Source organism: Trachypithecus francoisi, unplaced genomic scaffold (genome assembly GCF_009764315.1).
Source record: "Trachypithecus francoisi isolate TF-2019V2 unplaced genomic scaffold, Tfra_2.0 Lachesis_group15, whole genome shotgun sequence".
NCBI classification, from domain to species: domain Eukaryota; kingdom Metazoa; phylum Chordata; class Mammalia; order Primates; family Cercopithecidae; genus Trachypithecus; species Trachypithecus francoisi.
The window spans coordinates 56,648,951-56,675,870 of record NW_022681460.1 but is presented as its reverse complement, the minus strand read 5'-3'; the positions used below and the strand labels follow the sequence as shown (position 1 = coordinate 56,675,870).

The window sequence follows — 26,920 nt, the reverse complement described above, 5'->3', positions numbered from 1 at the left end:
TTTTGTTAGTATTTTCATTACTCTTCCTCACACTGTGTCCAATTGTGCGTAATTTTCACAACTGGAAAGATGATCTAAATATGATACAATCGGCCAGGCGCGGTGGCTCAAGCCTGTAATCCCAGCACTTTGGGAGGCCGAGACGGGCGGATCACGAGGTCAGGAGGTCGAGACCATCCTGGCTAACACGGTGAAACCCCGTCTCTACTAAAAAAAATACAAAAAACTAGCCGGGCGATGTGGCAGGCGCCTGTAGTCCCAGCTACTCGGGAGGCTTAGGCAGGAGAATGGCGTAAACCCCGGAGGTGGAGCTTGCAGTGAGCTGAGATCCAGCCACTGCACTCCAGCCTGGGCGACAGAGCGAGACTCCGTCTCAAAAAAAAAAAAAAAAAAATTATGATACAATCATTTCCAGAACACAAGAATTAACAGGTAACAAGAATAGACATGTTATTAACCAGAATACCATATAGGCATGAAAAGAATTTAATATCTTTGAATATATATATATTTATCTCTGATGACTGAGGCCCTAAAGAAATGAGAAGCTCTATGTGGACGGTACACTTAGAATCCATAGAAGCATTTAGCTTTTCTCTAGTTCTTTCAGGATAGTACCCATGTTGTTTAAAATTTTTGAAATTTGTTAATTGTTGGCATTCTATCAAAGGAGAGCTGTCACCCAACTAATTCATCAACTGAGTAAAGATGATCTAAATGTGATGCAATCATTCCCAGAACACAACTCATTATTCTAGACCCATATCAGATTGTCTTTGGATAGTGAGGTTTTTTTCCTTTTTCTTTTTGTTATAAGGGAAAGGAAGGAAGGTACCTCTCTCTTTTGTTTTGTTTTCTATTTCTGTTTTTTATTATTTTCTTCTTTCTTTCTTTGGGTGCAACTGTCTTTTTCCTAACTTCTTCAATAATGCCTAAGATAAGCATTTCTTGTTCCTTCATAAATGCATTTAAGACTATAAATTATTATAACCCCAGCACATTGGGAGGCTGAGGCGGGCAGATCACTTGAGGTCAGGAGTTCAAGACCAGCCTGGCCAACATGGTGAAACCCTGACTCTACCAAAAAGAATTAGCCAGGTGTGGTGGTGTACTCCTGTAGTCCCAGCTACTTGGGAGGCTGAGGTGGGAGAATTGCTTGAACCTGGGAGGCCGAGGTTGCAGTGAGCTGAGATTGTGCCACTGTTGTCTCCAGCGACAAAAAGACTATAAATTATCCCTCTGAAATTCCACTGTAATTTTTCTCTAATCTGTGAACTGTTTAAGAGTGTGGCTTTTAGTTTCCAAATATATAAAATTTTTTAAGATTATCTTTTTTTTATTTTTTGAAACAGGGTCTGGCTCTGTCGCCCAGGCTGGAGTGCAATGGTGCAATCACCACTCACTGCAACCTCTGTCTCCCAGGCTCAAGCAAGCCTCCCACCTCAGCCTACCAAGCAGCTGGGACTACAAGTGCCCACCACCACACCCAACTAATTTTTTGTATTTTTTGTAGAGACAGGGTTTCACCATGTTGCCCAGGCTGGTCTTTAACTCCTGACCTCAAGTGATCCACGCGCCTCAGCCTCCCAAAGTGCTGGGATTACAGGCAAAGATTATCTTACCGTGCTATGTGACATAGATTCTTTAAAATTGTGAAGACTTGCTTTGTTACCTCTTCCAGTCAATATTTATAAATATGTCATATAAACGTATTCTTTGTTGTGAGCAGAATATATCCATTATACTAGGCTTGTTAATTTTGTTGTTTCTATAGTCTTGCTAATTTTTTTTCACAGCTCCAAACGGCCATTGAATAGCCTTGCCAATTTTTGTCTGCATGAACTACCAGTATGAGAGGGGTTTTTTAAAGTTTCATACTGATTTTTGCACTTGTCAATTTACCCCTTTTGCTGTCTTTTTTTTTTATTATTCATTAAGCAAATACTTATCTGAGTTCCTATGAATGAAGAACTGTTCTAGATGCTAGCAATTTAACAATGAAAAAGAAAAATTTGCCCTTGCTTTCATGGATCTTACTCTCTAGTGCAAAACACCCCAATCAGTGTGGCAAACAAATACTACCCTTTTTGGCGGGCCATAATGTGAAAAGATATGCCTAGGTGCACACAAATTCATGATTATTAGGAACTTAGTACTTTGTTCCTTTTGTCATCACATACTATCTTCCTTTATCCCTATTAACATTTACTGCTTTAAGTTCCTTGCCAGTTTTCTCCTAAGTATTTAATTATCTTAACTTTTTCCATCATAGTTATAATCTATTGGTATCATTTATAATTTCAAAACCTCTCTTTTAATAGATGAATTTAATCCATTTACATTTATCGCACGTTGGATAGATCAGGATTTTTTTTATTACTCTTTAATTGCTTAAAGTTATACCATTTATCTCTATTTCTTTAGTAAATAGCTACATTTTTTTTTTTTTTTTGAGACAGAGTCTCACTCTGTCGCCCAGGCTGGAGTGCAGTGACTGGATCCCAGCTCACTGCAAGCTCCGCCTCCCGGGTTTACGCCATTCTCCTGCCTCAGCCTCCCGAGTAGCTGGGACTACAGGTGCCCGCCACCTCGCCCGGCTAATTTTTTGTATTTTTTTTAGTAGAGACGGGGTTTCACCGTGTTAGCCAGGATGGTCTCGATCTCCTGACCTTCAGCTTCCCAAAGTGCTGGGATTACAGACTTGAGACACTGTGCCCGGCCAATAGCTACATTGTAAATGTGCTATATACAGTATGAATTCAAACAATATAATTATCCTCCCAAATGAGAATATTAAAATGCTTTAAATCCAATCCTCTCCTATCTTAGGTATTTTTGTCTAGTATTTTAATTCCATTTTATTTTTAAACATCCCAAAAGAAGTCATTTTTAAAAGCAATCAACCTAAATATTTACTGGTATTTTGTGAATTTCCTTCCTTACTCGTTTCTTGCGTCCACAACTTCCCTCTAGGTTCAAATCAGTCTGATGAAGGTATATCCTTTGATAGTTCTTTCATGAAGGCATATATGTAGTTAGCACTCTTACTCTCAGCATGTCTAAAAATGCTCTATTCTAGATATACTAAAAAACAGTTGTGTTTGGGCCAGGCGTGATGACTCATGCCTGTAATCCCAGCACTTAGAGGCCAAGGTGGGCAGATTGCTTGAGCCCAGGAGCTCTAGGCCAGCCCAGGAGTTCAAGACCAGTGAGACCTCATCTCTCCAAAAAAATTTTAAAAATTAGCTGGGCCTGTTGGCATGTGCCTGTATTCCCAGCTACTGAGGAGACTGAGGCAGAGGAATCGCTTGAGCCTGGGAGACAGAGGTTTCAGTGAGCCATGATCACACACTACACTCTAGCCTGGGAGACAGAGTAAGATTCTGTCTCAGAAAAAAAAATAACAACAGTAATAGCTGGGTTTGGAATTCTGGGTTTAGAATTCAGAATAACAGTAGGTTTCCTTCGGTACATTAATGATATTTTCACTGATATTTCTTGTTGCTCAGGAGAAATCTAAGTCTAATTGTTGTTTCTTTGTAGGCAAAATAGAAGCAAGGAAGTTTAAGAATGTGCTCTGTAGGACCACACTACCTGGTTTCAAATCCAATTCCACAAATGACTTGTATTAGTCTTTTTTTTTTTAAGAATGCTTTGATATCTTAGGACCTTAAGGACCCAGGGAGTGACTGCCCCTCTCTGGATCTGGGATAGCTAACTGCTAGAGGTAGCAAACAACTTGCCTGTGAGTATGCCTCTCACATATGGAAACCAACCAATCCCAGGTGCACACCCCCAACCACCACACACAGCCAATGCTTCCCTTATTCTAAATCTCCTCGGAGCCAGATACTAGAGAACTAGAGACCACCTCTCTGGTCTGCCAAAATTATTCGAACTATCCAATCGTAAATGTGCTCAGCTCATCTACCCTGTCTTGCTCATTCCTTCCCACAAAAAAACACAATAAAAGCAAGCTCTGGCCCATGCTTTCACATTGTTCCTTATGCCTCCTGAATGACCCTGGTACTTTCCCATGTGGCCTTGCATGGTGTGGTATGCCCATTCTTCCTTGGGAACTGTACATAATAAACTCTTCTTTCAAGGTAGTTGTCTCCGTGTCTGTCTTCTTACCATACCTGATTAAAACAAAATCCAGGTACATTTGAAAGCACTACACATGATAATGGGCTAGTTAATTAACCTCTCTGTGTCTCACTTTCCTCATCTATAAAATGGTGGTAATAAGGGAACTACTGTAAAGGGTTGTTACAAATATCACATAAGTTGGCCAGGCGCGGTGGCTCAAGCCTGTAATCCCAGCACTTTGGGAGGCCGAGATGGGCGGATCACAAGGTCAGGAGATCGAGACCATCCTGGCTAACATGGTGAAACCCCGTCTCTACTAAAAAATACAAAAAACTAGCCGGGCGAGGTGGCGGGTGCCTGTAGTCCCAGCTACTCGGGAGGCTGAGGCAGGAGAATGGCATAAACCCGGGAGGCGGAGCTTGCAGTGAGCTGAGATCCGGCCACTGCACTCCAGCCGGGGCGACAGAGCTAGACTCCGTCTCAAAAAAAAAAAATCACATAAGTTAATATATGTAAAACGCACATAATAGTGCCTATTCCAAATTAAATGTTCAATAAATGTTACTTATCATTAGTATCAATATTATATTCCATCTGGCAGTTTTAAGATCTTTGTTTTCGATGTTCTTACAATTCTCGACTTTATTTCTGAGTATGGGTTTGTTTTTATATACCCCACTCAAGATTTGGTATGCTCCTTCAATCTTAGAACTCACATTTTTCTTCAATTCTGCAATATTCTTAATAATTATCACTTTGACCCCCACTCAACTTTTACTTTCTGGTACTCCTATGAGATGTATGCTAGATTTTTAAAGTCTAACCTTCAAATCTCAACTTCTTCCATTTTTTTCTGTCTCTCTGACATGCACTATGGATTATTTCCCCAAATCTATCTTCCAATTCATCATCTTCTGTTTAGTTGTATTTAGACTATCATTTGATCCATCCACTGAGTACTTCAAAAATTTTTATTTCTAAAACTTTCAGTTGACTCACTTTTATATTTGCCTGCTTTTTTTACACATAGTATTTGTCTTAAATGCAGATTTTTTTTTTAGTGACCACAAATTATTCCTTTTCCTGTAACCATGATCTTTGGTAGTTCCCTCCCACGGTGACTTTAGATTGATCTTACGAGTAACTTTGGTCACAGGACAATAGAAGCATGATGCAAGCTGAGACTTGGGAAGTACGTGCACATCAAAGCTTCTGTCTTGTTGCTCTTGAGAACCCTGTTACCAACACCATGTAAAGATGCCTAGGTTAGTCTGCTAGATCACAAGAGAAATGTCCAATATCCCCATTAATGAAGCCAACAAGTACTAACTGACAGCCAGCACCAGCCGCCAGGCATGTGAAGCCACATCGAACTAGCCCGCCCCTAGCTGACCCTACAAATCCATATTCAGCCCTTAGCCTGCAAGCAATAATAAATGTCTGTTTTAGCCAGTAGCCTTTAGGATGGTTTATAATACCTCAAAAAGCTGACATGTAATTTCTAAACTTAACTTTACACGAGATATACGAGGTTGCTGCCAGCGTAACTTGGTATACTGTTTCACAGTAAATTTTTTTTTTTTATAAGTAGAGGGAATAGAGGAATACACTATAAAATAACAATAAAAAGTATACCATAGGGCCAAGTGTGGTGGCTCATGCCTATAATCCCAGTGATTTGGGAGGCCAAGATGGGATGATTGCTTGAGACCACAAATCAACTGACTATATCTGTGGCACATGCCTGTAATCCCAGCTACTCAGAAGCCTGAGGCAGGAGGACTGCTTGAGCTCAGGAGCCCAACACCAGCCTAGGCAACATAGTGAGACCCACATCTCAAAGAAACAACAAAAAAACCCTAACGGAATATGTAAGTATGGACCTATTCCACTCCATCGATCTATTTATCTATCCTTATATAAACATTGCACTGTTTAGATTACTGTAGGTTTTTTTGTTGTTGTTATTGTGTTTGTTTCGTTTTTGTTTTGTTTTTGACAGAGTCTCACTCTGTCACCCAGGCTGGATGGAGTGCAGTGGCCGGATCTCAGCTCACTGAAACCTCCGCCTCCCAGGTTCAAGCAATTCTCCTGACTCAGCCTCCCAAGTAGCTGGGATTACAGGCACCCACCACCACACTCAGCTAATTTTTGTATTTTGGGTAGAGACAGGGTTTCACCACGTTGGCCAGGCTGGTCTTGAACTCCTGACCTCGTGATCCACCCGCCTTGGCCTCCCCAAGTGCTGGGATTACAGGTGTGAGCTACCGTGCCCTACAGATTACTACAGATTACTGTAGTTTTTAAAGTAAATCTTGAAGCTAGCAGTATAAATTCTCCAGCTGTGTCCTTCCTTTTCAAGATGAACTATTCTAGGTCCTTGGTACTTCCACATAATTTTAGAGTCTGCTTGTCAATTTCTATTTAAAAGCACCTTTAAGATTATGGGGCCAGGCGCGGTTACTCACACCTGTAATCCCAAGCACTTTGGGAGGCCAAACAAGGTCAGGAGATCGAGATCATCCTGGCTAACATGGTGAAACCCCGTCTCTACTAAAAATACAAAAAAATTAGCCAGGAGTGGTGGCGGTCACCGGTAGTCCCAGCTACTTGGGGGGCTAAGGCAGGAGAATAGCTGAAACCAGGAGGCGGAGCTTGCAGTGAGTCAAGATTGCGCCACTGCACTCCAGCCTGGGCGACAGAACAAGACTCCGTCTCAAAAAAAAAAAAAGGTTATGATGGTGATTACATAAAATCTCAAACACTGATGTTAAGTAGAGAACAGGGAGAAATTTTTAGACTAAGAAAGACACAGAAAGAAAAGGGAAGAGACTATAATTTAAAAATAAAACAAATATTTGAAAATTCCATTAAGTTTAACAATATGGAGGTCACTGGGATCTTCATATCAGTAGTTTCATTGCCCTGGTAGAAAAAGCCAGAGTGAAACTTCATTTCATGCTTTCATTCTGATTAATAAAACCTGAATTGTAGCTGGGTACACAGATAACAAAAAAGACTACATCACCTTTCTTTCTTTCTAGTTAACGATGGGTTACTAAGAACTGCCTAATGAAATATGAGTGGATGTGTCACGTGCAATTTCTGAAAAGTGTCCTTAAAAAGAAGGGTATGTGCCTTTCTTCCTCCTTCCCTCCTCCCTCTTGCTAGAATGAGCAACTGACAGTTTGAATTAAAGCAGTCATCTTACCATGAAGCATCTTATTAAGGACGGTAGAGCAGCCAGATAGAAGAATCCAAGTCCCTGATGATTACAGAGCTGCTGCCATAAAAGCATGGTTGCCTACCTATGCAATTACATACATATTTAAGCCAGTATTATCTTGTTTTCTGTGTAATACAGCTGATCTAATTCTAATACACCACAGTTCTTAATATCTATATGCCAGTGATCTCAGAGTACCTCTAGCTACGATCTTTCCTGACCCATCTATCCAACAGCTATCGGAACATTTTCACTTAGATGTCCAATAGGCCTTTTTTTTTTTTTTTTTTGAGATGGAGTCTTGCTCTGTCGCCCAAACTGGAGTGCAGTGGCCAGATCTCAGCTCACTGCAAGCTCCGCCTCCTGGGTTCACGCCATTCTCCTGCCTCAGCCTCCCGAGTAGCTGGGACTACAGGCGCCCGCCACCTCGCCCGGCTAGTTTTTTGTATTTTTTAGTAGAGACGGGGTTTCACCATGTTAGCCAGGATGGTCTCGATCTCCTGACCTCGTGATCCGCCCGTCTCGGCCTCCCAAAGTGCTGGGATTACAGGCTTGAGCCACCGCACCCGGCCCAATAGGCCTTTCATACTTAACTATCCAAAACAGAATTATTTACTTTTTCTCCCCAAACTCTTCCTCCACAAATCTTCTCCATCACCATCCACCAAATGGTCAATGCTTTTTTATTGTAAATGGTAAATTATCTACCTCTTAATTGAAGCAAGAAAACAGATGTTGCCCTTGATTCCTTGTTTTCCCCTTACCCTACATCCAAACCATGCATAGTTGCTCTTCTCTACCATCAAAACATAACCCAAAATCCATCCATTTTTCTCTGTATTCACTGCTACACTCTTGTCTAGTTCAAGCCAATATCATCTCTCATTTGGAGTAATAAAATGACACCTCAATGGTGCTTTTTTTAACTTAAGAAATCCTCAGAGAGATTTAAAAAAAAAAAAAAAAGTTCTGTAGATAGATAGTAGTGCTGGTTGCACAATGTGAAGTCACTGAACTCAACATCTCAAAATGGTTAACATGATAAATCTTATGTGTAACAAGATTTAACAAAGCAAACAAAAAAGAAATCTTTCCTAGAGACAATGGTCTCTTATATTTCTTTCCAAATACCTTGCAGCTGTGCCATTCACATTTAGGTCTTTATCTAGAAACTGTTGTCAGTAGTTTGAAAGAAAGAATCTAATCCTGTCTGTATTCCACAATGATGCCACATATCTCACCAACCACATATTTCATCATCCTTTATTAGAATAGTCTATGCTTTCCCCCTGCTTTGTAATACCACTTAGTGGTATATTAAGCTCCCACACGTAAATAGGTATGTTTCTAATGTCTCTATTCTGTTCCACGAATCTACTTGTCTATCCCTGAATCAATATCATACCACCTTAATAATTACAACTTTATATTAAGCTTTGGTATCTGATAGGGAGAGACCTTATTTTTCTTCTTCTTCAAAATTGACTTCACTATTCTTGGCCCTTTGCCTTTCCATATAAATTTTAAGTTCAGCATGTCAAGTTCCATAAAACAATATGGTGATTTTAATTGGCATCACACTGAATTTGTAGAACTGAGGAAAATTGACATCATTTTGTTGAGTCTTTCCATCCATGAATACGGTATATCTCACCATTTACTTGGGTCATCTTTTGTGTTCCAACAGAGCCTTACAATTTTCTGTCTAAAGGACTACACAGCTTTAGGTTGATCTACTTCTAGATAACTTCAGTTTTCAACGCCATTATGAATAGTGTCTTTATTATTAAAACTCCTAGTTAATTGTTACTGGTATACAGAAGGTTTTTAAATGCAGAAATTAAGGCAATTTCTGACATTCCCCTGGCCAAAATAACCCCTCTAGTCACTCTTTATCACATCACCAAATGGTACGTATTCCTTAACCGATTTGTGTCTCTCTGCCCCCACCAAAATTAGTTACTTGTTCACCATTGTATCCCAAGTGTCTAGAATAATAGCTGGCACACATCAAGTGCACAAAAATGGAACTGATGAGGTCAAGGAAGAGAATGGATGCAAGATTTTAAAAAGCAAATAAAAGATACTTGGGAAGAAGAAGACTTGGAGGCAATTTTTTTTATTTTAAAGACAGTGCAACAATATGGAAATCACCAGTTGGAAAAGATTTGAGGGATAGAAAGAGGCAACTAAATGGAAGAGCTGGGTTCCTAAGCGATCACATGAACACACACGATGTTAACAAAAAAAAAAAAAAAAAAAAAGCAGTATGAGGTCGGGCGCGGTGGCTCACACCTGTAATCCCAGCACTCTGGGAGGCTGACGGGGGCGGATCACCTGATATCAGGAATTCCGGACCAGCCTGGCCAACATGGACAAACCCCGTCTCTACTAAAAATACGAAAATTAGCCAGGCGTGGTAACGCACGCCCGTAATCCCAGTTACTAGGGAGACTGAAGCAGGAGAATTGTTTGAACCCAGGGGACGAAGGTTGCAGTGAGCCCAGATTGCGCCACTGCACTCCGGCCTGGCCGACAGACCGAGACTCCATCTCAAAAAACAAAGAAGGTAGCATGAGCTTAATTCGGGAAGTACAATTTAACCTAAGGAACAGAAAACAAGAATCTCATATTTCAACTAGTAAAAATGAGAGTGCTCCTTTAGATTACAGAACAGATTTGGGGAAAGGGAATCACTTTAAAAGCTTCTGGGGTCTTTCACTTTTCAATGACCGCTGCCGAGTTTAGAGATCTCTCAGTATTCCATCTCTGGGGTTAGAGAGGGAGCAGGAAGCGGTGGTCTGGAAGGCTCAGAAGTGACCGGTGAGGCCCTTTCCTCCTCCTCCTTATTATCTCTCCGTGACTACCGAGCCCGGGAAGAAGGACCGGTAGCTGCACTCCCCGAGGCCTCGACAGCAGCCAGAGAAAGGCAGCGACCGGGAAAGACAAGTCAGGCTCGCGACCACCAGAGAGAGGCCCTCACACCCAGGGGAGCGTCAGCGGGTCGGTCCGGTCCGCGCGCCTTACGGTGGTGCCCGGCCGTGCCCGGCCCCTGCCCTCCCTACTCTCCACTCCCCACCGCGCCCAGCTACGCCGACGCCCCCGTCCGCCCCTACACCGGCCCGGCCTTCACGTCCTACCTGCCGGCACGCGGACTCAGCCCGTCCCCAACTGCTCGCCGGACCCAGTAGTCTGGGGAGCCCTCACCTTTCCGCGGCTACCGGCCGGGGCCCTCCACCGGCGGCGGGCAGCTCGTGACCCCGCCCCCTCGGCCTCTCCGGGCCCGCCTACTGCCGGCTCGCTCCACTCACAACATCGTCCCTAGCGCGATGACGTATCGGCGTAGGCGCACTGTGTCCGCGACGCCGAGGCGCTTCTGCATCTGTGGGCTGAGGTGTGTGGCGAGCGTCCGAGCGGCTGGGGAAAGTGGGGTGTGGGAAGACTGAGGGGTCCCAAAGGAAGAGGGGAGGAAGAGGAAAGCCCAAGAAGCCTGTCCATCGGGTGCTGGGGGCACAGGGCGGTGTCCCCCACTCTCTCCAGGCCCTTCCTGGCGGGGCCGCACTGCAGTCCCGCACTCGTTTAATCGGGGGTTTTCTGTGGGGCTAGGGCGCGCCCTGCGCCCAGGTGTAAGTGGAAGTTAATTAAGTGGGCCAACGCTGAGTAGTTTCTTTCCAGCCTAGGTCCGCACGGGACGTGATTTATTTAGTGAAGGGGCACAAGATCTGGAAATCTGGCTTGTACTTTTTTTACCCTTTCCCCGGGAACTATGGCTTAATCTCTCCGTTTGGTCTCCTCATCTGTAAAATGAGGTGGTTGGGGCCGGGCGCGGTTACTCACGCCTGCAATCCCAGCTCATTGGGAGGCCGAGGCGGGTGGATCACTTGAGGCCAGGAGTTCGAGACCAGCCTGACCAACATGGTGAAACCCCGTCTCCACTAAAAATACAATAAATTGGCCGGGCACGGTGGCTCACGCCTGTAGTCCCAGCACTTTGGGAGGCCGAGCTAGGTGGATCATTTGAGATCAGGAGTTTAAGACCAGCCTGACCAACATGGTGAAACCCCATCTCTACTAAAAATACAAAAATTAGCCTGGTGTGGTGGCAGGCGCCTGTTGTCCTAGCTGCTCGGAGGCTGAGGCAGGAGAATCTCTTGATCCCCGGAGGCAGAGGTTGCAGTGAGCTGCCATCACGCCACTGCACTCCAGCCTGGGCTACAGAGCGAGACTGTGTCGCAAAGTGTGTGTGTGAATATATATATATACACAATACAATAAATACAATAAATTAGTTGGGCTTGGTAGCTCATGTCTGTAGTCCCAGCTACTCGAGAGGCTGAGGTGGGAGAATGGCTTGAACCTGGGAGGCAAGAGGTTGCAGTCAGCTGAGATCGCGCCACTGCACTCCAGCCTGGGCGACAGAGCCAGACCCTGTCTCAATAAAATAAGATATAAACTAAAAGGAGGTGGTTGGGCTCACTGTAATTTTTGAAGCACCTTTCAGAACTATCTTTGATTCCTGTCTCCCAGGATCTTACCCTTTGTCATTCTCCTGAATGGGAAAAGAAATCTTTTGAATAACAGAAGGTTTACACCTGGGTTGGGCACACTGGTGTAGAGTTAGGCCGCTTGCTTCTATTAGGGCTAATTGACCTTGGGTGGAGTTGGTTGGCAAGTAAGATGTGGCATTAATATTCCAAGTAGACTCATTTTAATTTTGTTAAAAAATCAGACTGTCTCTTTTCTTAATGTTAACTGTCTTTCATAGACTTAACTGTTAAATATTGACACTTAATTATTTTGCCTCATTTCAGAGGCAGTCCCCAAAGTATATGACAGTTAATGATTTTTAATTCAGTGTTACCTTATTCTTTTTATTAGCATTCTTGAGGTCATCTGAACCTTCTGACTGAGAAAACATGGTCAACGTCTTGAAAGGAGTGCTTATAGAATGGTTAGTAGTTTTGATACTTCATGAGTTTTAAGTTTAAATATTGAATCTTGACTTACGTGTGTGTCTTTTCTAAAACCCTGTTGTTTTTAAGATATGAATGAAATCAAGTCTTTCACTTTTAACAAGTGGCACAGATTTTGTTGCAAAGTTCCTAGTGCCAGATTTCAGTCCCTCTGTTGAATTGATGGAACTGGCATGATCAGAGGCAGCATATTTGTTAGATGAGTCGTCTTTAGAGGAGCAGTGCTTGCATTCTCCTCAAACATGACTAGAATTTTAGGGCCTGAAAGAGTTCGGGAACTTGCTTAAGTCTTTACCATTACAAACTGTGGACTTTAAAAAAGAGAAAAACAAGAGAGCCAAGTGGAGAAGGTTTCTTAAATTCCTTTAGATACATTCCAAAGGAGAAACTAAAAACCGTAAATGGACAGGGTTGAGGTCCTCAAAGCAATCCAATGTCTAGGAACCCTGCTCTGTGGACACTCCCATTGTCTGAAAATACTACTGTCTTACCTTTCTGTGCCTCTAATATGAGCCAGTGCATGGATGATGATACTGTTTACTGTGATGGCAATGCTGAGGAGGAGAAAGACCAAACCCTAGGACACTGCCAACAATTAGAACAGCACTAGCCAATAGAAATCTAATGCAAGCCACAGATACAGTCTTACATTTTTTCTAGTTACATTAGAAGTAAAGTAAAATAAAACAGGTGAAGTTAATTTCTTTTGTTTAACCCTGTCTATGCAAAACACTATGCTTTCAACACATTCTAAGTCTTCAAAAAAATCTTCATCTTCAAAGTAGACTGAATATTTTAATTTTACAGCATATCTCACAGACTAACCATGTTTCAAGGACTCTGTAGTGACCTAACTAGTGGGCTACCTTATGCCTAGTGCAGATTTGGAGTTTTGGTAGAGGAGACACCAACAAAGGCAACTAAGAAGAAAATAGCCAGTGAGGTTGGAGGGAGGAAAGCCAAAGGAGGAAGTGTTTCGTAGGGATGAGTAGGCTGTGTTGGGCACTGATTGAGAACTGGCATGAGATGAAGACTGGAGTTTTGATGAGAGCCATTTTAATGGAGGGTGGGGAGACGCCAGATTGGAGTACTATGAAAAAGGAAAGGGAGGTGAGGAGGTGGAGATGGAGACTTTGGAGAATTTTTACTGTGATCATGAGCAAACTCATAGAGAACTGGATTGGTAGCTGAGGAAGGACATGGTGAGGGACTCAGGTTCTTGCTATTTTTATTTTAATGTGAAAGACTAGAATGTACATTGATGAGAGTAAACCACTATGGGGGAGTGATTTTTTTCACTTGGAAAAGCAAAGGGGTTGAGATCTGGACCCCAGAAGTTCTAAACACACTGTTCTGTTGTCTTTTGAAGACTCTAGGTTTGATGTGTACTTATTTTCCTATTAATTTGTCATAACATAAACATTTTCCTCATTGACCTTTTAGTGTTATTTTTAAATACAGAGGATGCACATACACAGAGTGTCAGCTATCACTTTTCTTTCCTTCTTGTTTCTTTCAATTCTAAGTTTAATCTTCACCCCTGAGTTTGTTAAATATTCACTTCTCTCTTGGGGTTTTGTGTTTTTCTTGGTGTTTTAGATTCACATATCTAGAATTTATTCGGAGGAGCGGCATAGGATTGTTAAATATTCACTTCTCTCTTGTGGGGATTTTGTATTTTTCTTGGTGTGTTAGATTCATTCATCTAGAATTTATTTGGAGGAGAGGCATATTATTAGGTGAGGATCTAAATTTAGCTTCTTTTTTTTGAGACCGAGTCTTCCTCTGTAGCCAGGCTGCAGTGCAGTGGCACGATCTCGGCTCACTGCAACCTCTGCCTCCCAGATTCAAGGGATACTCCTGCCTCAGCCACCCAAGTAGCTGGGACTACAGGCGCACACCACCTCCCCTGGTTAATTTTATTTTTGTATTTTTAGTAGAGACGGGGTTTCACAATGTTGGCCAGGATGGTCTCTTATCTCTTGATCTGCGTCTGCCTCCCAGTGCTGGGATTACAGGCGTGAGCCACCATGCCCAGCCTAGCTTCTTTTTTGTTTTGGGCGTTTTTGTCTGTTCATTTTGCCAAATAGCTAGTTCTCCACCATTTATTTCCTTTCCTAATGATGCTTGATGCCTCCTTAATCACATGATTTTACTCCCTTTGCTCTTCTCTTTCATCTCTTCCCATATTCATCTTTTTTATTGCCTATTCTAGAGTAACCTTGAAATAATTTAGTCTATTTCCAAAATAATCCTTTTGGCATGATGGTTGGAATTGCATTAAACCTACGTTTTAATTTTTTAAAAAATGACTGGATTACATCTTAAAGAACAAAACACTGGGGAGACTCTGAAGTCTCAGTGCCTAGTTTGCTGTCCCGTATCTAGCCTCTGAATTCTGCCTGGTCTCTCTAATGACTGTCCATCACCTTGCACTTCAGGATAATCCCCAGACTAGCATCATCTGGAGCTTGTTAGAAATGCAAAATCTCAGACCTCACCCTACATCTACTAAATCAGAATTGTGCATACAAAGAATCTTGTTAAGATATTTAAATTTTGAGAAGTAATAATATTGTTAATCAGCTTCAGCTTAATAATCAGTTTCCCTGTGGAGAAGTGTTTTGCACCAGGACTATTAAATTTTGTTTTGCAGGTAGATACCATCCTTGCAAAACTAATTTTTCCCTTCAAAGTGAATTCTAAAGTGTGGTCTGCACAATTTTTCAAAAGGGTAACTCTGTCTTCCCAAAAACGCAAGTCTTCCAAAAAGATTTTGGGCTTAGGAAATAACATAGATTCACAAAGGAAAGAGTATGGCCAGTGCTAGTGGATTCCCCTTCAGAGTCAGATGCAGATGTTAGGATGGTAACTGGAAACGTCCTTCAGTTTCCCTCATGTCCATATTTGATGCCAAGGAGAAGCTTGTTAATAATACGATATCAGCATAAGTCTGTTTATTACTTCATAATATCCATGGATTATATGAAGCATTTAGGCATATTGGAGTATAGAATTTGATAGGTCTGGAGTTTACGGGCAAACCACTCAAGGATCTTCTACAACTGTTGCAGGTGAACACCAAAATTGAGGCTCAGCCCTGGAGGCCAAGTTGGTTTTTGGCTTCATGCAGGAAAGAATTCAAGAATGAGTCCACAGAGTAAAGTGAAAGCAAGTTTATTGAAAATAAGGGAATAAAAGGGTGGCTACCCCATAGGCAGAATGGGGTGGGGTAGGTGGGCAGCAGGCGGGGCCTGCTAACTGGCTATTTTATGGCCATTTCTTGATTATATGTTAAACAAGTGGTGGATTATTCCTGAGTTTTCTGGAGGGGAGACAGGGATTCTGTGGAACCAGGAGTCCCCGGTCCAGACCATACAGGGTAACTTCCAGATATTGCCATGGCATTTGTAAACTGTTATGGTGCCGGTGGGGGTGGTTTTTAGCGTGCTCATGCATTACGATTAGTGTATGATAGTAGTGAAGGTTGCTTTTGTCACCATCTTGGTTCTGGCTGGTTTCTTTACTGTATCCTGGCTTATCAGTCGGGTCTTCTGACCTGTTGTTTACTGTCTCTCCTGTCTTAGAAACTAGTTCTGCTGAATTCCTATCTCACAGCTGCTTCCACTGTCCCAGGAATCTCTCCAAATTCCAGTCCCATCATTGTATTAATATAAGCTAATGTGTAATAACTTATATAGAGCTGTTCCACATATATCTTAAGTTGGCTTCACTTACTGCCATATTTAAGCTCCATTTCTATCAGTTATGTTTAACTGATTTTTGAGTCCGCAGAGATTTGCTAAAGAAGTAAACCAAATTATGGTGATGGCCATTTTTTCTGACCTTCAGTGAGTTGAAAAATCAGGGCACTTGGATATAGTTAAATTCTTAACTCCCAAGGGCTTATCACATACTAAAATTGAAGGCTATAAAAAAAATTTTGGCCGGGCGCGGTGGCTCAAGCCTGTAATCCCAGCACTTTGGGAGGCCGAGATGGGCGGATCACGAGGTCAGGAGATCGAGACCATCCTGGCTAACACAGTGAAACCCCGTCTCTACTAAAAATACAAAAACTAGCTGGGCGAGGTGGCGGGCGCCTGTAATCCCAGCTACTCGGGAGGCTGAGGCAGGAGAATGGCGTAAACCCGGGAGGCGGAGCTTGCAGTGAGCTGAGATCCGACCACTGCACTCCAGTCCCGGCGACAGAGCGAGACTCCGCCTCCAAAATAAAAATAAAAATTAAAATTAAAATTAAAAAAATAATAATAATAAAAAATTTTATGTTTATAAATTTACATTTTTATGTCAAAACTGAAAGGTTGGTGAAAACTTCCTCTTTGTTGGGATCCACCATTAACTGCCAGGCTCACAGTAAGTATTCTCCCAAGTCTAGCCTCCCAAGCAATTACCAAAGCAAGCAACACATGACCACATTATGTCTGTGTCCAGTTCCAGATGCTGGAGCAGACCTCTGGTTTAACAGTTGCCACAATTGGTTTGGCAAGTGCTTCAGCAAAAATTTGTTGGCAAGGTGCAAATTCCAACCAGTTTACATCACAATAGCAAAGAATCTGGAGAAATATGTATTATTAAACCACCCTTATCCTTATGAGTTTGGCTTCTAAACCTGTATTGTTTGTGAGAAGCTAGTAAGAAGTATGACAAAACCAGTCTAACCATTGTTCTGTTTTTTTCTCAGCATGTATAAATCTTTTGTCAGCCTTTGCTTCTCAGTAGGGCCATGTTCACTGAAGTTTTCCAGGCACCCAGAACAGTGCCTAAGAGAGAGAGAGAGAGAGAGAGAGAGAGATACACATACACATATATAGATATGGCTTAGTAAATATTTGTTTACTGAATGAGTTTTGTTAACAGAATTGAGTCCAGGTTTGTGATCTCAGGCAAAATTCCAAATTTGTTAATGTTCCTTTACAGCCTCTCTATTCCTACAGTGAGATTCACAGTGGGTAAGGTGAGATTCTTGATAAATTAAAGTTTTAGTTCAAAACAGATGTGTATACTAGGCCTCCATTTAGCATGTTATATATCAAAATACCTTGTAAATGAGGAGGCTGTTGTCTTCAGTCATAGCTTTTAAAAAGCAGGCACCCCACCAAGCTGCTGATGGAAGTATAATCCTAAGAAACAACTGAAAGCAACCTGTGATGGGTGTTTTGTGCTTTTATATCCTTTAACACAGTAACTCCGTTTCTATAAGTTTAGGAAATCACTGGGTGCAGTGGCTCACTCCTGTAATCCTAACACTTCGGGAGGCCGAGGCGGGTGGATGACTTGAAGTCAGGAGTTTGAGACCAGCCTGGCCAACATGGTGAAACCCTGTCTCTACTACAAATACAAAAATTAGCCGGGCATGGTCGCAGATGCCTATAATCCCAGCTACTGGGGAGGCTGAGGCAGGATAATCACTTGAACCCGAGAGGCAGAGGTTGCAGTGAGCCAAGATCGTGCCACTGCACTCCAGCCTGGGCGACACAGTGAGACTCCATTTCAAAAAAAAAAAAAATTTAGGAAATGATCAGAACTGCCAATAAAAATGTGTTTATTTAATGTGCTAGAAAAAGAAATTTGTTGATTGTGGCGTATTTTAATCAAGTAATATAGCTATTAAAATATTCTCAGACATTTTAAGTGATTCAGGGAAATGACATTGCACAATGATGTTAAGTGAAAACACCTGGATTCCTGTACCAACACTGTTTTCCATGTGACATGTGCTATACTAAGCAGTTGCTAATATTAATTTAGTTTTCACAACAGCCCTTTGAGGTAGGTGCTATCATCCCCATTTATGGATGCACAAGGTGAGATGCAGGGAAATTAATCAATTGCTCAGTTACACAGCTGTTGTTAAACTGGGATTTTTTTTTAAATCCTGATATTGTGGCTCCAGAGCCCAAGCTACTAAACTTTACATATACTAACTATCTCTCCATTATAAAACTAAGTATAGGCCGGGCGCGGTGGCTCAAGCCTGTAATCCCAGCACTTTGGGAGGCCGAGACGGGCGGATCACGAGGTCAGGAGATCGAGACCATCCTGGCTAACACGGTGAAACCCCGTCTCTACTAAAAAATACAAAAAACTAGCCGGGCAAGGTGGCGGGCGCCTGTAGTCCCAGCTACTCGGGAGGCTGAGGCAGGAGAATGGCGTAAACCGGGAGGCGGAGCTTGCAGTGAGCTGAGATCCGGCCACTGCACTCCAGCCCGGGCGACAGAGCGAGACTCCATCTCAAAAAAAAAAAAAAAAAAAAACTAAGTATAATATTGTGTTTGCTTTTTTTTTTTGGAGGCAGAGTGTCACTCTGTCACCCAGCCTGGAGTGCAGTGGCACGATCTTGGCTCACTTCAGCCTCTACCACCTGGGTTCAAACGATTCTCCTGCCTCAACCTCCCAAGTAGCTGGGATTACAGGCACCTCCCACCATGCCTGGCTAATTTTTGAAGTTTTAGTAGAGACGGAGTTTTACTATCTTGGCCAGGCTGGTCTTGAACTCCTGACCTCATGATCCACCTGCCTCGGCCTCCCAAAGTATTGGGATTACAGGCATGAGCCACCACGCCCAGCCTATGTTTGCTTTTTAAGAGGATATATGTATGTCTTAGAATTATACCCATATATATTCACAGGTTAATGGTTTTGTAATCAAACTAGTAAATTGCTGAGACCAGCTCGGTCGGGGAGACCCTAACCCAGCCGTGCTAGAGGAATAAAAGACATACACATAGAAATATAGAGGTGTGGGCCGGGCGCGGTGGCTCACGCCTGTAATCCCAGCACATTGGGAGGCCGAGACGGGCGGATCACGAGGTCGGGAGATCAAGACCACCCTGTGGTCTAACACAGTGAAACCCCGCTCTACTGAAAATACAAAAATTAGCCGGGAGCGGTGGCGGGCGCCTGTAGTCCCAGCTACTCAGGAGGCTGAGGCAGGAGAATGGCGTGAATCCGGGAGGCGGAGCTTGCAGTGAGTGGAGATCATACCACTGCACTCCAGCCTGGGCGACAGAGTGAGACTCTGTCTCAAAAAAAAAAAAGAAAGAAAGAAATATAGAGATGTGGAGTGGGAAATCAGGGGTCTCACAGCCTTCAGAGCTGAGAGCCCCGAACAGAGATTTACCCACGTATTTATTAACAGCAAGCCAGTGATAAGCATTGTTTCTATAGATTATAGATTAAAAGTATTCCTTATGGGAAACAAAGGGATAGGCCAAAATAAAGGGATGGGTTTGGCTAGTTATCTGCAGCAGAAGCATGTCCTTAAGGCACAGATCGCTATGCTATTTTAGTTTGTGGTTTAAGAACACCTTTGGCCGGGCGCGGTGGCTCAAGCCTGTAATCCCAGCACTTTGGGAGGCCGAGACGGGCGGATCACGAGGTCAGGAGATCGAGACCATCCTGGCGAACACAGTGAAACCCGTCTCTACTAAAAATACAAAAAAAAAACTAGCCGGGCGAGGTGGCGGGCGCCTGTAGTCCCAGCTTCTCGGGAGGCTGAGGCAGGAGAATGGCGTAAACCCGGAGGCGGAGCTTGCAGTGAGCTGAGATCCGCCACTGCACTCCAGCCTGGGCGACAGAGCGAGACTCCGTCTCAACAAAAAAAAAAAAAAAAAACACCTTTAAGTGGTTTTCCGCCCTGGGTAGGCCAGGTGTTCCTTTTCCTCATTCCAGTAAACCCACAACCTTCCAGCGTGGGTGTCATGGCCATCACGAATATGTCACAGTGCTGCAGAGATTTTGTATATGGCCAGTTTGGGGGCCAGTTTATGGCCAGATTTTGGGGTGCCTGTTCCCAGCAGTAAATCATTTGATAGGGATAGAACTAATTGTAATTTAAACCTCTCTGCCTGTATCCTCTCACAGGCTCTTGGCATTTTAATTGCTCATTTGAGTACCTACTATGAGCAAGATGTTTTAGAAATATTCTCTAGTCCATCAGCTCTGCAGTGTAGCTATGGTACTAACATTGCTGTTACAGATCACAGGCTCTTTGGCTCCCTATGCAATAAAAATTAACACAGCTACACAGTTTTCCCAGATGAGGCTTTTAATTCAGGGTTTATCCACAAGTGCAAGGGAGACAGTACAGTAGTAAGAACTCTGCTGCTGATCCCCACAAAAGCTGACAGGGACTTTTTGATTAGGCAAAGCATGGGAATTGACATCAGGGATAAGGTATGGAGGCTGGGCTGGGCAAAGCACATGAAGGGTACAGTATGTGGTCAGCATCTGTGGTTGCAGTGGTTATCTTGAGTAATGGGCCACCTGGTGATCTGGCCAGTGACTACGAGTACCAGGTTGCAAATCAGTTGTTCAGCTTTCTTTATTTTATTATTAGTATTATTATTATACTTTAAGTTCTGGGTTAAATGTGCAGAACATGCAGTTTTGTTACCTAGGTATACATGTGCCATGGTAGATTGCTGCACCCATCAACCCGTCACCTACACTAGGTATTTCTCCTAATGTTATCCCTCCCCTAGCCCCACAGGCCCCAGTGTGTGATGATCCCCTCCCTGTGTCCATGTGTTCTCATTGGTCAACTCCCACTTACATATGGTGTTTGGTTTTCTGATCTTGTGATAGTTTGCTGAGAATGATGGTTTCCAGCTTCACCCATGTCCCTACAAAGGACATGAACTCATCCTTTTTTATGGCTGCATAGTATTTATTCCATGGTGTATATGTGCTGCATTTTCCTAATCCAGTCTATCATTGATGGACATTTAGGTTGGTTCCAAGTCTTAGCTATTGTGAATAGTGCCACAATAAACATATGTGTGCATGTGTCTTTATTGCAGAATGATTTATAATCCTTTGGGTATATGCCCAGTAATGGAATTGCTGGGTCAAATGGTATTTCTAGTTCTAGATCCTTGAGGAATCGGCACACTGGTTGAACTAATTTACACTCCCACCAACACTGTAAAAACTTTCCTATTTTTCCACAACCTCTCCAGCATCTGTTGTTTCCTGACTTTTTAATGATCGCCATTCTAACTGGTGTGAGATGGTATCTCATTGTGTTTTTGATTTGCATTTCTCTAATGACCAGTGATGATGAGCATTTTTTTATATGTCTGTTGACTGCATAGATGTCTTCTTTTGAAAAGTGTCTGTTCAAAAAAAAAAAAAAAAAAGAAAAGTGTCTGTTCATATCCTTTGCCCATTTTTTGATGGAGTTGTTTGCTTTTTTCTTGTAAATTTATTTAAGTTCTTTGTAGATTCTGTATATTAGCCCTTTGTCAGACCGGTAGATTGCAAAAAATCTTCTCCCATTCTGTAGGTTGCCTGTTCACTCTGATGATAGTTTCTTCTATCTGTGCAGAAGCTCTTTAGTGTAATTAGATCCCATTTGTCAATTTTGGCTTTTGTTGCCATTGCTTTTCATGTTTTAGACATGAAGTCTTTGTCCATGTCTATGTCCAGGTTTTCTTCTAGGATTTTTATGGTCCTAGGTGTTATGTTTAAGTCTTTGATCCATCTTGAGTTGATTTTTGTATAAGGTGTAAGGAAAGGATCCAGTTTCAGTTTTCTGCATATGGCTAGCCAGTTTTCCCAACATCAAGTATTAAATAGGGAATCTTGGCCGGGCGCGGTGGCTCAAGCCTGTAATCCCAGCACTTTGGGAGGCCGAAACGGGTGGATCACGAGGTCAGGAGATCGAGACCATCCGGGCTAACACGGTGAAACCCCATCTCTACTAAAAATACAAAAAACTAGCCGGGCGAGGTGGCGGGCGCCTGTAGTCCCAGCTACTCCGGAGGCTGAGGCAGGAGAATGGCATGAACCCGGGAGGCAGAGCTTGCAGTGAGCTGAGATCCGGCCACTACACTCCAGCCTGGGAGACAGAGCGAGACTCCGTCTCAAAAAAATAAATAAATAAATACATAAATAAATAGGGAATCTTTTCCCCATTGCTTGTGTGTGTCAGGTTTGTCAAAGATCAGATGGTGGTAGATGTGTGGTGTTATTTCTGAGGCCTCTGTTTTGTTCCATTGGTCTATATATCTGTTGTGGTACCAGTACCACGCTGTTTTGGTTACTGTAGCCTTGTAGTATAGTTTGAAGTCAGGTAGTGTGATGCCTTCAGCTTTGTTCTTCTTGCCCAGGATTGTCTTGGCTATGTGGGCTCTTTTTGGGTTCCATATGAAGTTTAAAGTAGTTTTTTCCAATTCTGTGAAGAAAGTCAGTGGTAGCTTGATGGGGATAGCATTGAATCTATAAATTACTTTGGGCAGTAAGGCCATTTTCACGATATTGATTCTTCCTATTCGTGAGCATGGAATATTTTTCCCTTTGTTTTTTTCCTTTCTTATTTCCTTGAGCAGTGGTTTGTAGTTCTCCTTGAAGAGGTCCTTCACATCCCATGTAAGTTGCATTCCTAGGTATTCTATTCTGTTAGTAGCAATTGTGATTGGGAGTTCACTCATGATTTGGCTCTCTGTCTGTTATTGGTGTATAGGAATGCTTGTGATTTTTGCACATTGATTTTGTATCCTGAAACTTTGCTGAAGTTGCTTATCAGCTTAAGATTTTGGGTTGAGATGATGGGGTTTTCTAAATATACAATCATGTCATCTGCAAACAGAGATGATTTGACTTCCTCTCTTCCTATCTGAATACCCTTTATTGCTTTCTCTTGCCTGATTGCCCTGGCCAGAACTTCAATACTATGTGGAATAGGAGTGGTGAGAGAGATCATCCTTCTCTTGTGCTGGTTTTCAAAAGGAATGCTTTCAGTTCTTGCCCATACAGTATGATATTGGCTGTAGGTTTGTCATAATTAGCTCTTATTATGTTGAGATACATTCCATCGATACCTAGTTTATGGAGAGTTTTTAGCATGAAAGACTGTTGAATTTTGTGGAAGGCCTTTTCTGCTGTTAAATTTTGTCGAAGGCCTTTTCTGCATCTTTTGAGTTAATCACGTGGTTTTTGTCATTGGTTCTGTTTGTGTGATGGATTACATTTATTGATTTGCATATGTTGAACCAGCCTTGCGTCCCAGGGATGAAGCCTACTTGATCATGATGGATAAGCTTTTTGACGTGCTGCTAGATTCAGTTTGCCAGTATTTTATTGAGGATTTTCACATTGATGTTCATCAGGGATATTGGCCTAAAATTCTGTTTTTTTGTTGTGTCTCTGCTAGGGTTTGGTATCAGGATAATGCTGTTCTCCCAGTTCCCTGACCTCCTTTTCCACTGAGCTTATTCTCCACCTCATCACAGCCACTCATTCGCATAGTTGTAGCTAGACCTACCCTTCCTTACCCACATGCCAGCTCTTCAGTCTCATTTCAGGCATCAGACTCTGACCACCACCTCCTCTTTCCAGTTCACTCCCTCTAATATCTCACCCCATCACTTCTTCAACTTCGCCAGACCTATAGTCTGTTGATATTCCCGTCTGTTCAGATTCCCACCCCTCTTTCTAGCTTCCAATCTACCTTTCTGGTCATTGTAGCAAAATTTCTCAGTAAAGAGAAGACTTGGTTCTCTTCACTGTCTCTGATTTCTCTCCTCCCATATGAAACCCACTCCAGTCATGCTTTCCCTATTATGACTCCACCAAAACTGCTATTGTCAAGGTCCAGTGACTTTCTGAATCCAGTGGGCAATTTTCAGTCCTTATCTTGCTATACCCTGTAAGCTTTTGATAGAATTGATCACTCCCACTTCCTGAGTAGCCTTTGTTCACGTCGCTTTCAGGACTCTTTGGGTTTTCTTTCTACCTCAGTGGTCACTTCTTACTCAGCTTCTTCACTCAGGGGCCAGTAGGCATCTCAAAATATAACATCAAAAACTAAACCTTTTTTTTTTTTTTTTGAGACGGAGTCTTGCTCTGTCGCCCGGGCTGGAGTGCAGTGGCCGGATCTCAGCTCACTGCAAGCTCTGCCTCCCGGGTTTACGCCATTCTCCTGTCTCAGCCTCCCGAGTAGCTGGGACTACAGGCGCCCGCCACCTCGCCCGGCCAGTTTTTTGTATTTTTTAGTAGAGACGGGGTTTCACCGTTTAGCCAGGATGGTCTCGATCTCCTGACCTCGTGATCCACCCGTCTCGGCCTCCCAAAGTGCTGGGATTACAGGCTTGAGCCACCGCACCAGCCTTTTTTTTTTTTTTTTAAATACAGTCAGGATCTCACTATGCTGTCCGGGCTAGTCTCTAACTCCTGACCTCAAGCAATCCTCCAGCCTAGGCCTCTCGAAGTGCTGGGATTACAGCATAAGCCACCATGCCCTCCCTAAAACCAAACTTGATCTTACCTGCAAACCTCTTCTTACACATTCCTCTTTATCTCAGTAAAAATCTCCAGTCTTCCATTTGCTCAGACCAAAAATCTTGGAGTTTCCTTGTTCCTCTTTCTCAAAGCTCATGTCCAGTATTAGCAAATTATGTTGGTTTTATGTCAGTATATAGCTAGAATTCATCCACTTCTCATCACCTCCACTATTACCACCTACATCAAAATCATCATCTCTTGCCTGGATGTCACCTCATGGGTCCCCTGCTTCCATCCTTGCCTCTGCCACTCCCAATCTTTTCTCAACCCAGCAGCCAATATGATCCTTACAATTAAAATTTAAGTCAGTTTGTAAGTTAAATCATGTCACTTGGTAAAAGCCAAAGTCCCCCAAATCAGTTCTGAGGCTCATACTCATCTATGAATAGAAGTAATTCCTGTGTTAGCATCAGTTAATACCTGTGCTTGTACTTAAACCTTATTTTTCTTATTTTCAGTAAATTATAGTGACATCTTTTGTATTAAATTGTTACCTTTCCAATTGATATTGACAGTTCTCAAGACACCAAAAGATTATGTGAGATTGTTTTCTCAAGAATTGCAAAAATCTGTGGTGCAGCTTGACATTTTTATATGCATTTTTTGCTAAACACATTGTGTATTAGATCTAAAGAGTGTCCTTTGTCATAATTCAGGGTTTTTATGAAAGAGACATTTTGCTGTAAATCCTATTCTTTCCAAAGCAAAAACCACAAGTTAATAAAATTGAATTTGGATCTCTTCCCTTGAGTACCTATTGCAAGCCAAGCACCATCCTTGACATTATCTCCTGTAATTTCCGTAAACAATTCTGTTAGGTAGCCTCACTTTTGTATTTGGGAACAGAGGCTCTGGGAGATAAGTACGTATTCTATTCAAGGTCACACAAATAAGTGATGAAGCTGGGGTTGAATCCAGGTATGACTCTTGCTATACACCCTGCCTGACCAAAGTGACTGTTTAACTGGTTTTGTAAGTTAATTTGTCACTGGTAGGACATTGAACACCTGCTGGTTCCTTAGATGTAATGGGCATAGACAAGGAAGAAATTCATTTTTTAAATCAGTTAAGAAAGCTGGCCGGGTGCGATGGCTCAAGCTTGTAATCCCAGCACTTTGGGAGGCCGAGGCGGGCAGATCACGAGGTCAGGAGATCGAGACCATCCTGGCTAACACGGTGAAACCCCGTCTCTACTAAAAATACAAAAAATTAGCCGGGCGAGGTGGCGGGCGCCTGTAGTCCCAGCTACTCGGAGGCTGAGGCGGGAGAATGGCATGAACCTGGGAGGCGGAGTTTGCAGTGAGCCGAGATCGCGCCACTGCACTCCAGCCTGGGCGACACAGCGAGACTCCGTCTCAAAAAAAAAAAAAAAAAGAAAGCTGTGATTCTAGGCCCTACTAACTACAAAACTTTGGATATTCTTTTATTTTTTTCACTTAGTGACAAATTATTCTTTAAAAATCTTGCCATTGGCCTCTGCCTCTTTAACTTACACTAATAGTTCTAAAATGAAGCCATGTCTATAAATTGTTAATACTTAAGGCAGAGAGGAAGTGAGGGATTGAGTAACAGAACTTTAAAAATCATTCTAAAAATTCTACATGTTCAAATTTAATTGCTCAAGTCTCTGTGGTGTGATTTGACAACAAGCTGTCTTACAATCATGTGTTTGTCTTTACAGTGATCCTGCCATGAAGCAGTTTCTGCTGTACTTGGATGAGTCCAATGCCCTGGGGAAGAAGTTTATCATTCAAGACATTGATGACACTCACGTCTTTGTAATAGCAGAATTGGTTAATGTCCTCCAGGAGCGAGTGGGTGAATTAATGGACCAAAATGCTTTTTCCCTTACCCAGAAATGAAAATACTCAATATGGACCATTTAGGAATTATAAGCAGCAAATATGAAAGACTTGCCACTTGATAGGTGACTGATTAGACATAGAGTGTTGTAGTAGCAGCATGCCACGGGAAAGACCAAGGGATCATGATCATTTGTTCAGAAAAAAAAAAACCCTGAACTGATTTTGTTATACCATAGAATTAAAAAAAAAAAAAAAGGCTTTAACAGTTGGCTGTAATTTGTCTTTTATTATCCTTTATTAAAATACAAATGTCAATGCTTTTCCTGCCTTTTTAATACAGGAGTGTGCTTTTAAATTGTCAGTATAACATAGGTATTTATTTTGCTCATCCCTGTGAACTGTGCATTTTTGCTGCGTGGATATGGTTGTTTGGTTTCAATTAGAAACGTCATAGATTTGCTGTTTGAATATGCCAAGGTGGGGACTTTGACATTATGTATGTCTCACAAATCCTACCTGCA

At 42.5% G+C, this 26,920-nt stretch overlaps 2 protein-coding genes across 6 annotated transcripts in view; one reads left to right on the top strand and one right to left on the bottom strand.

Annotated features, from left to right (window-relative positions):
* The window catches only part of SERAC1 (serine active site containing 1), a 61,685-nt gene extending 51,080 nt beyond the window's left edge, over positions 1 to 10,605 (bottom strand). Inside the window, exon 1 of one of the 5 annotated variants that reach the window (XM_033234939.1) lies at positions 10,456 to 10,605. The gene's annotated coding sequence lies outside the window, so the exon portion shown is untranslated. The remainder of the gene's footprint in view (positions 1 to 10,455) is intronic. The other 4 variants (XM_033234937.1, XM_033234938.1, XM_033234940.1 and 1 more) reach the window with 4 other exon arrangements.
* Positions 10,606 to 10,633: 28 nt separating this feature from the next.
* Positions 10,634 to 26,710, top strand: GTF2H5 (general transcription factor IIH subunit 5). The gene is made up of 3 exons (XM_033234942.1): positions 10,634 to 10,709; positions 12,194 to 12,266; positions 26,276 to 26,710. The coding sequence occupies exons 2-3, from the start codon at positions 12,232 to 12,234 to the stop codon at positions 26,454 to 26,456; spliced, it is 216 nt and encodes a 71-aa protein (XP_033090833.1). The 5' UTR covers positions 10,634 to 10,709; positions 12,194 to 12,231; the 3' UTR covers positions 26,457 to 26,710.
* The last annotated feature ends 210 nt before the right edge of the window (positions 26,711 to 26,920 follow it).

Coding starts and splice junctions, on each gene's coding strand:
- GTF2H5 (XM_033234942.1), top strand. CDS start 12,232: ATGGTCAACGTCTTGAAAGGAGTGCTTATAGAATG. Junction 12,267..26,275: donor AAAGGAGTGCTTATAGAATG/GTTAGTAGTTTT, acceptor TTGTCTTTACAG/TGATCCTGCCATGAAGCAGT.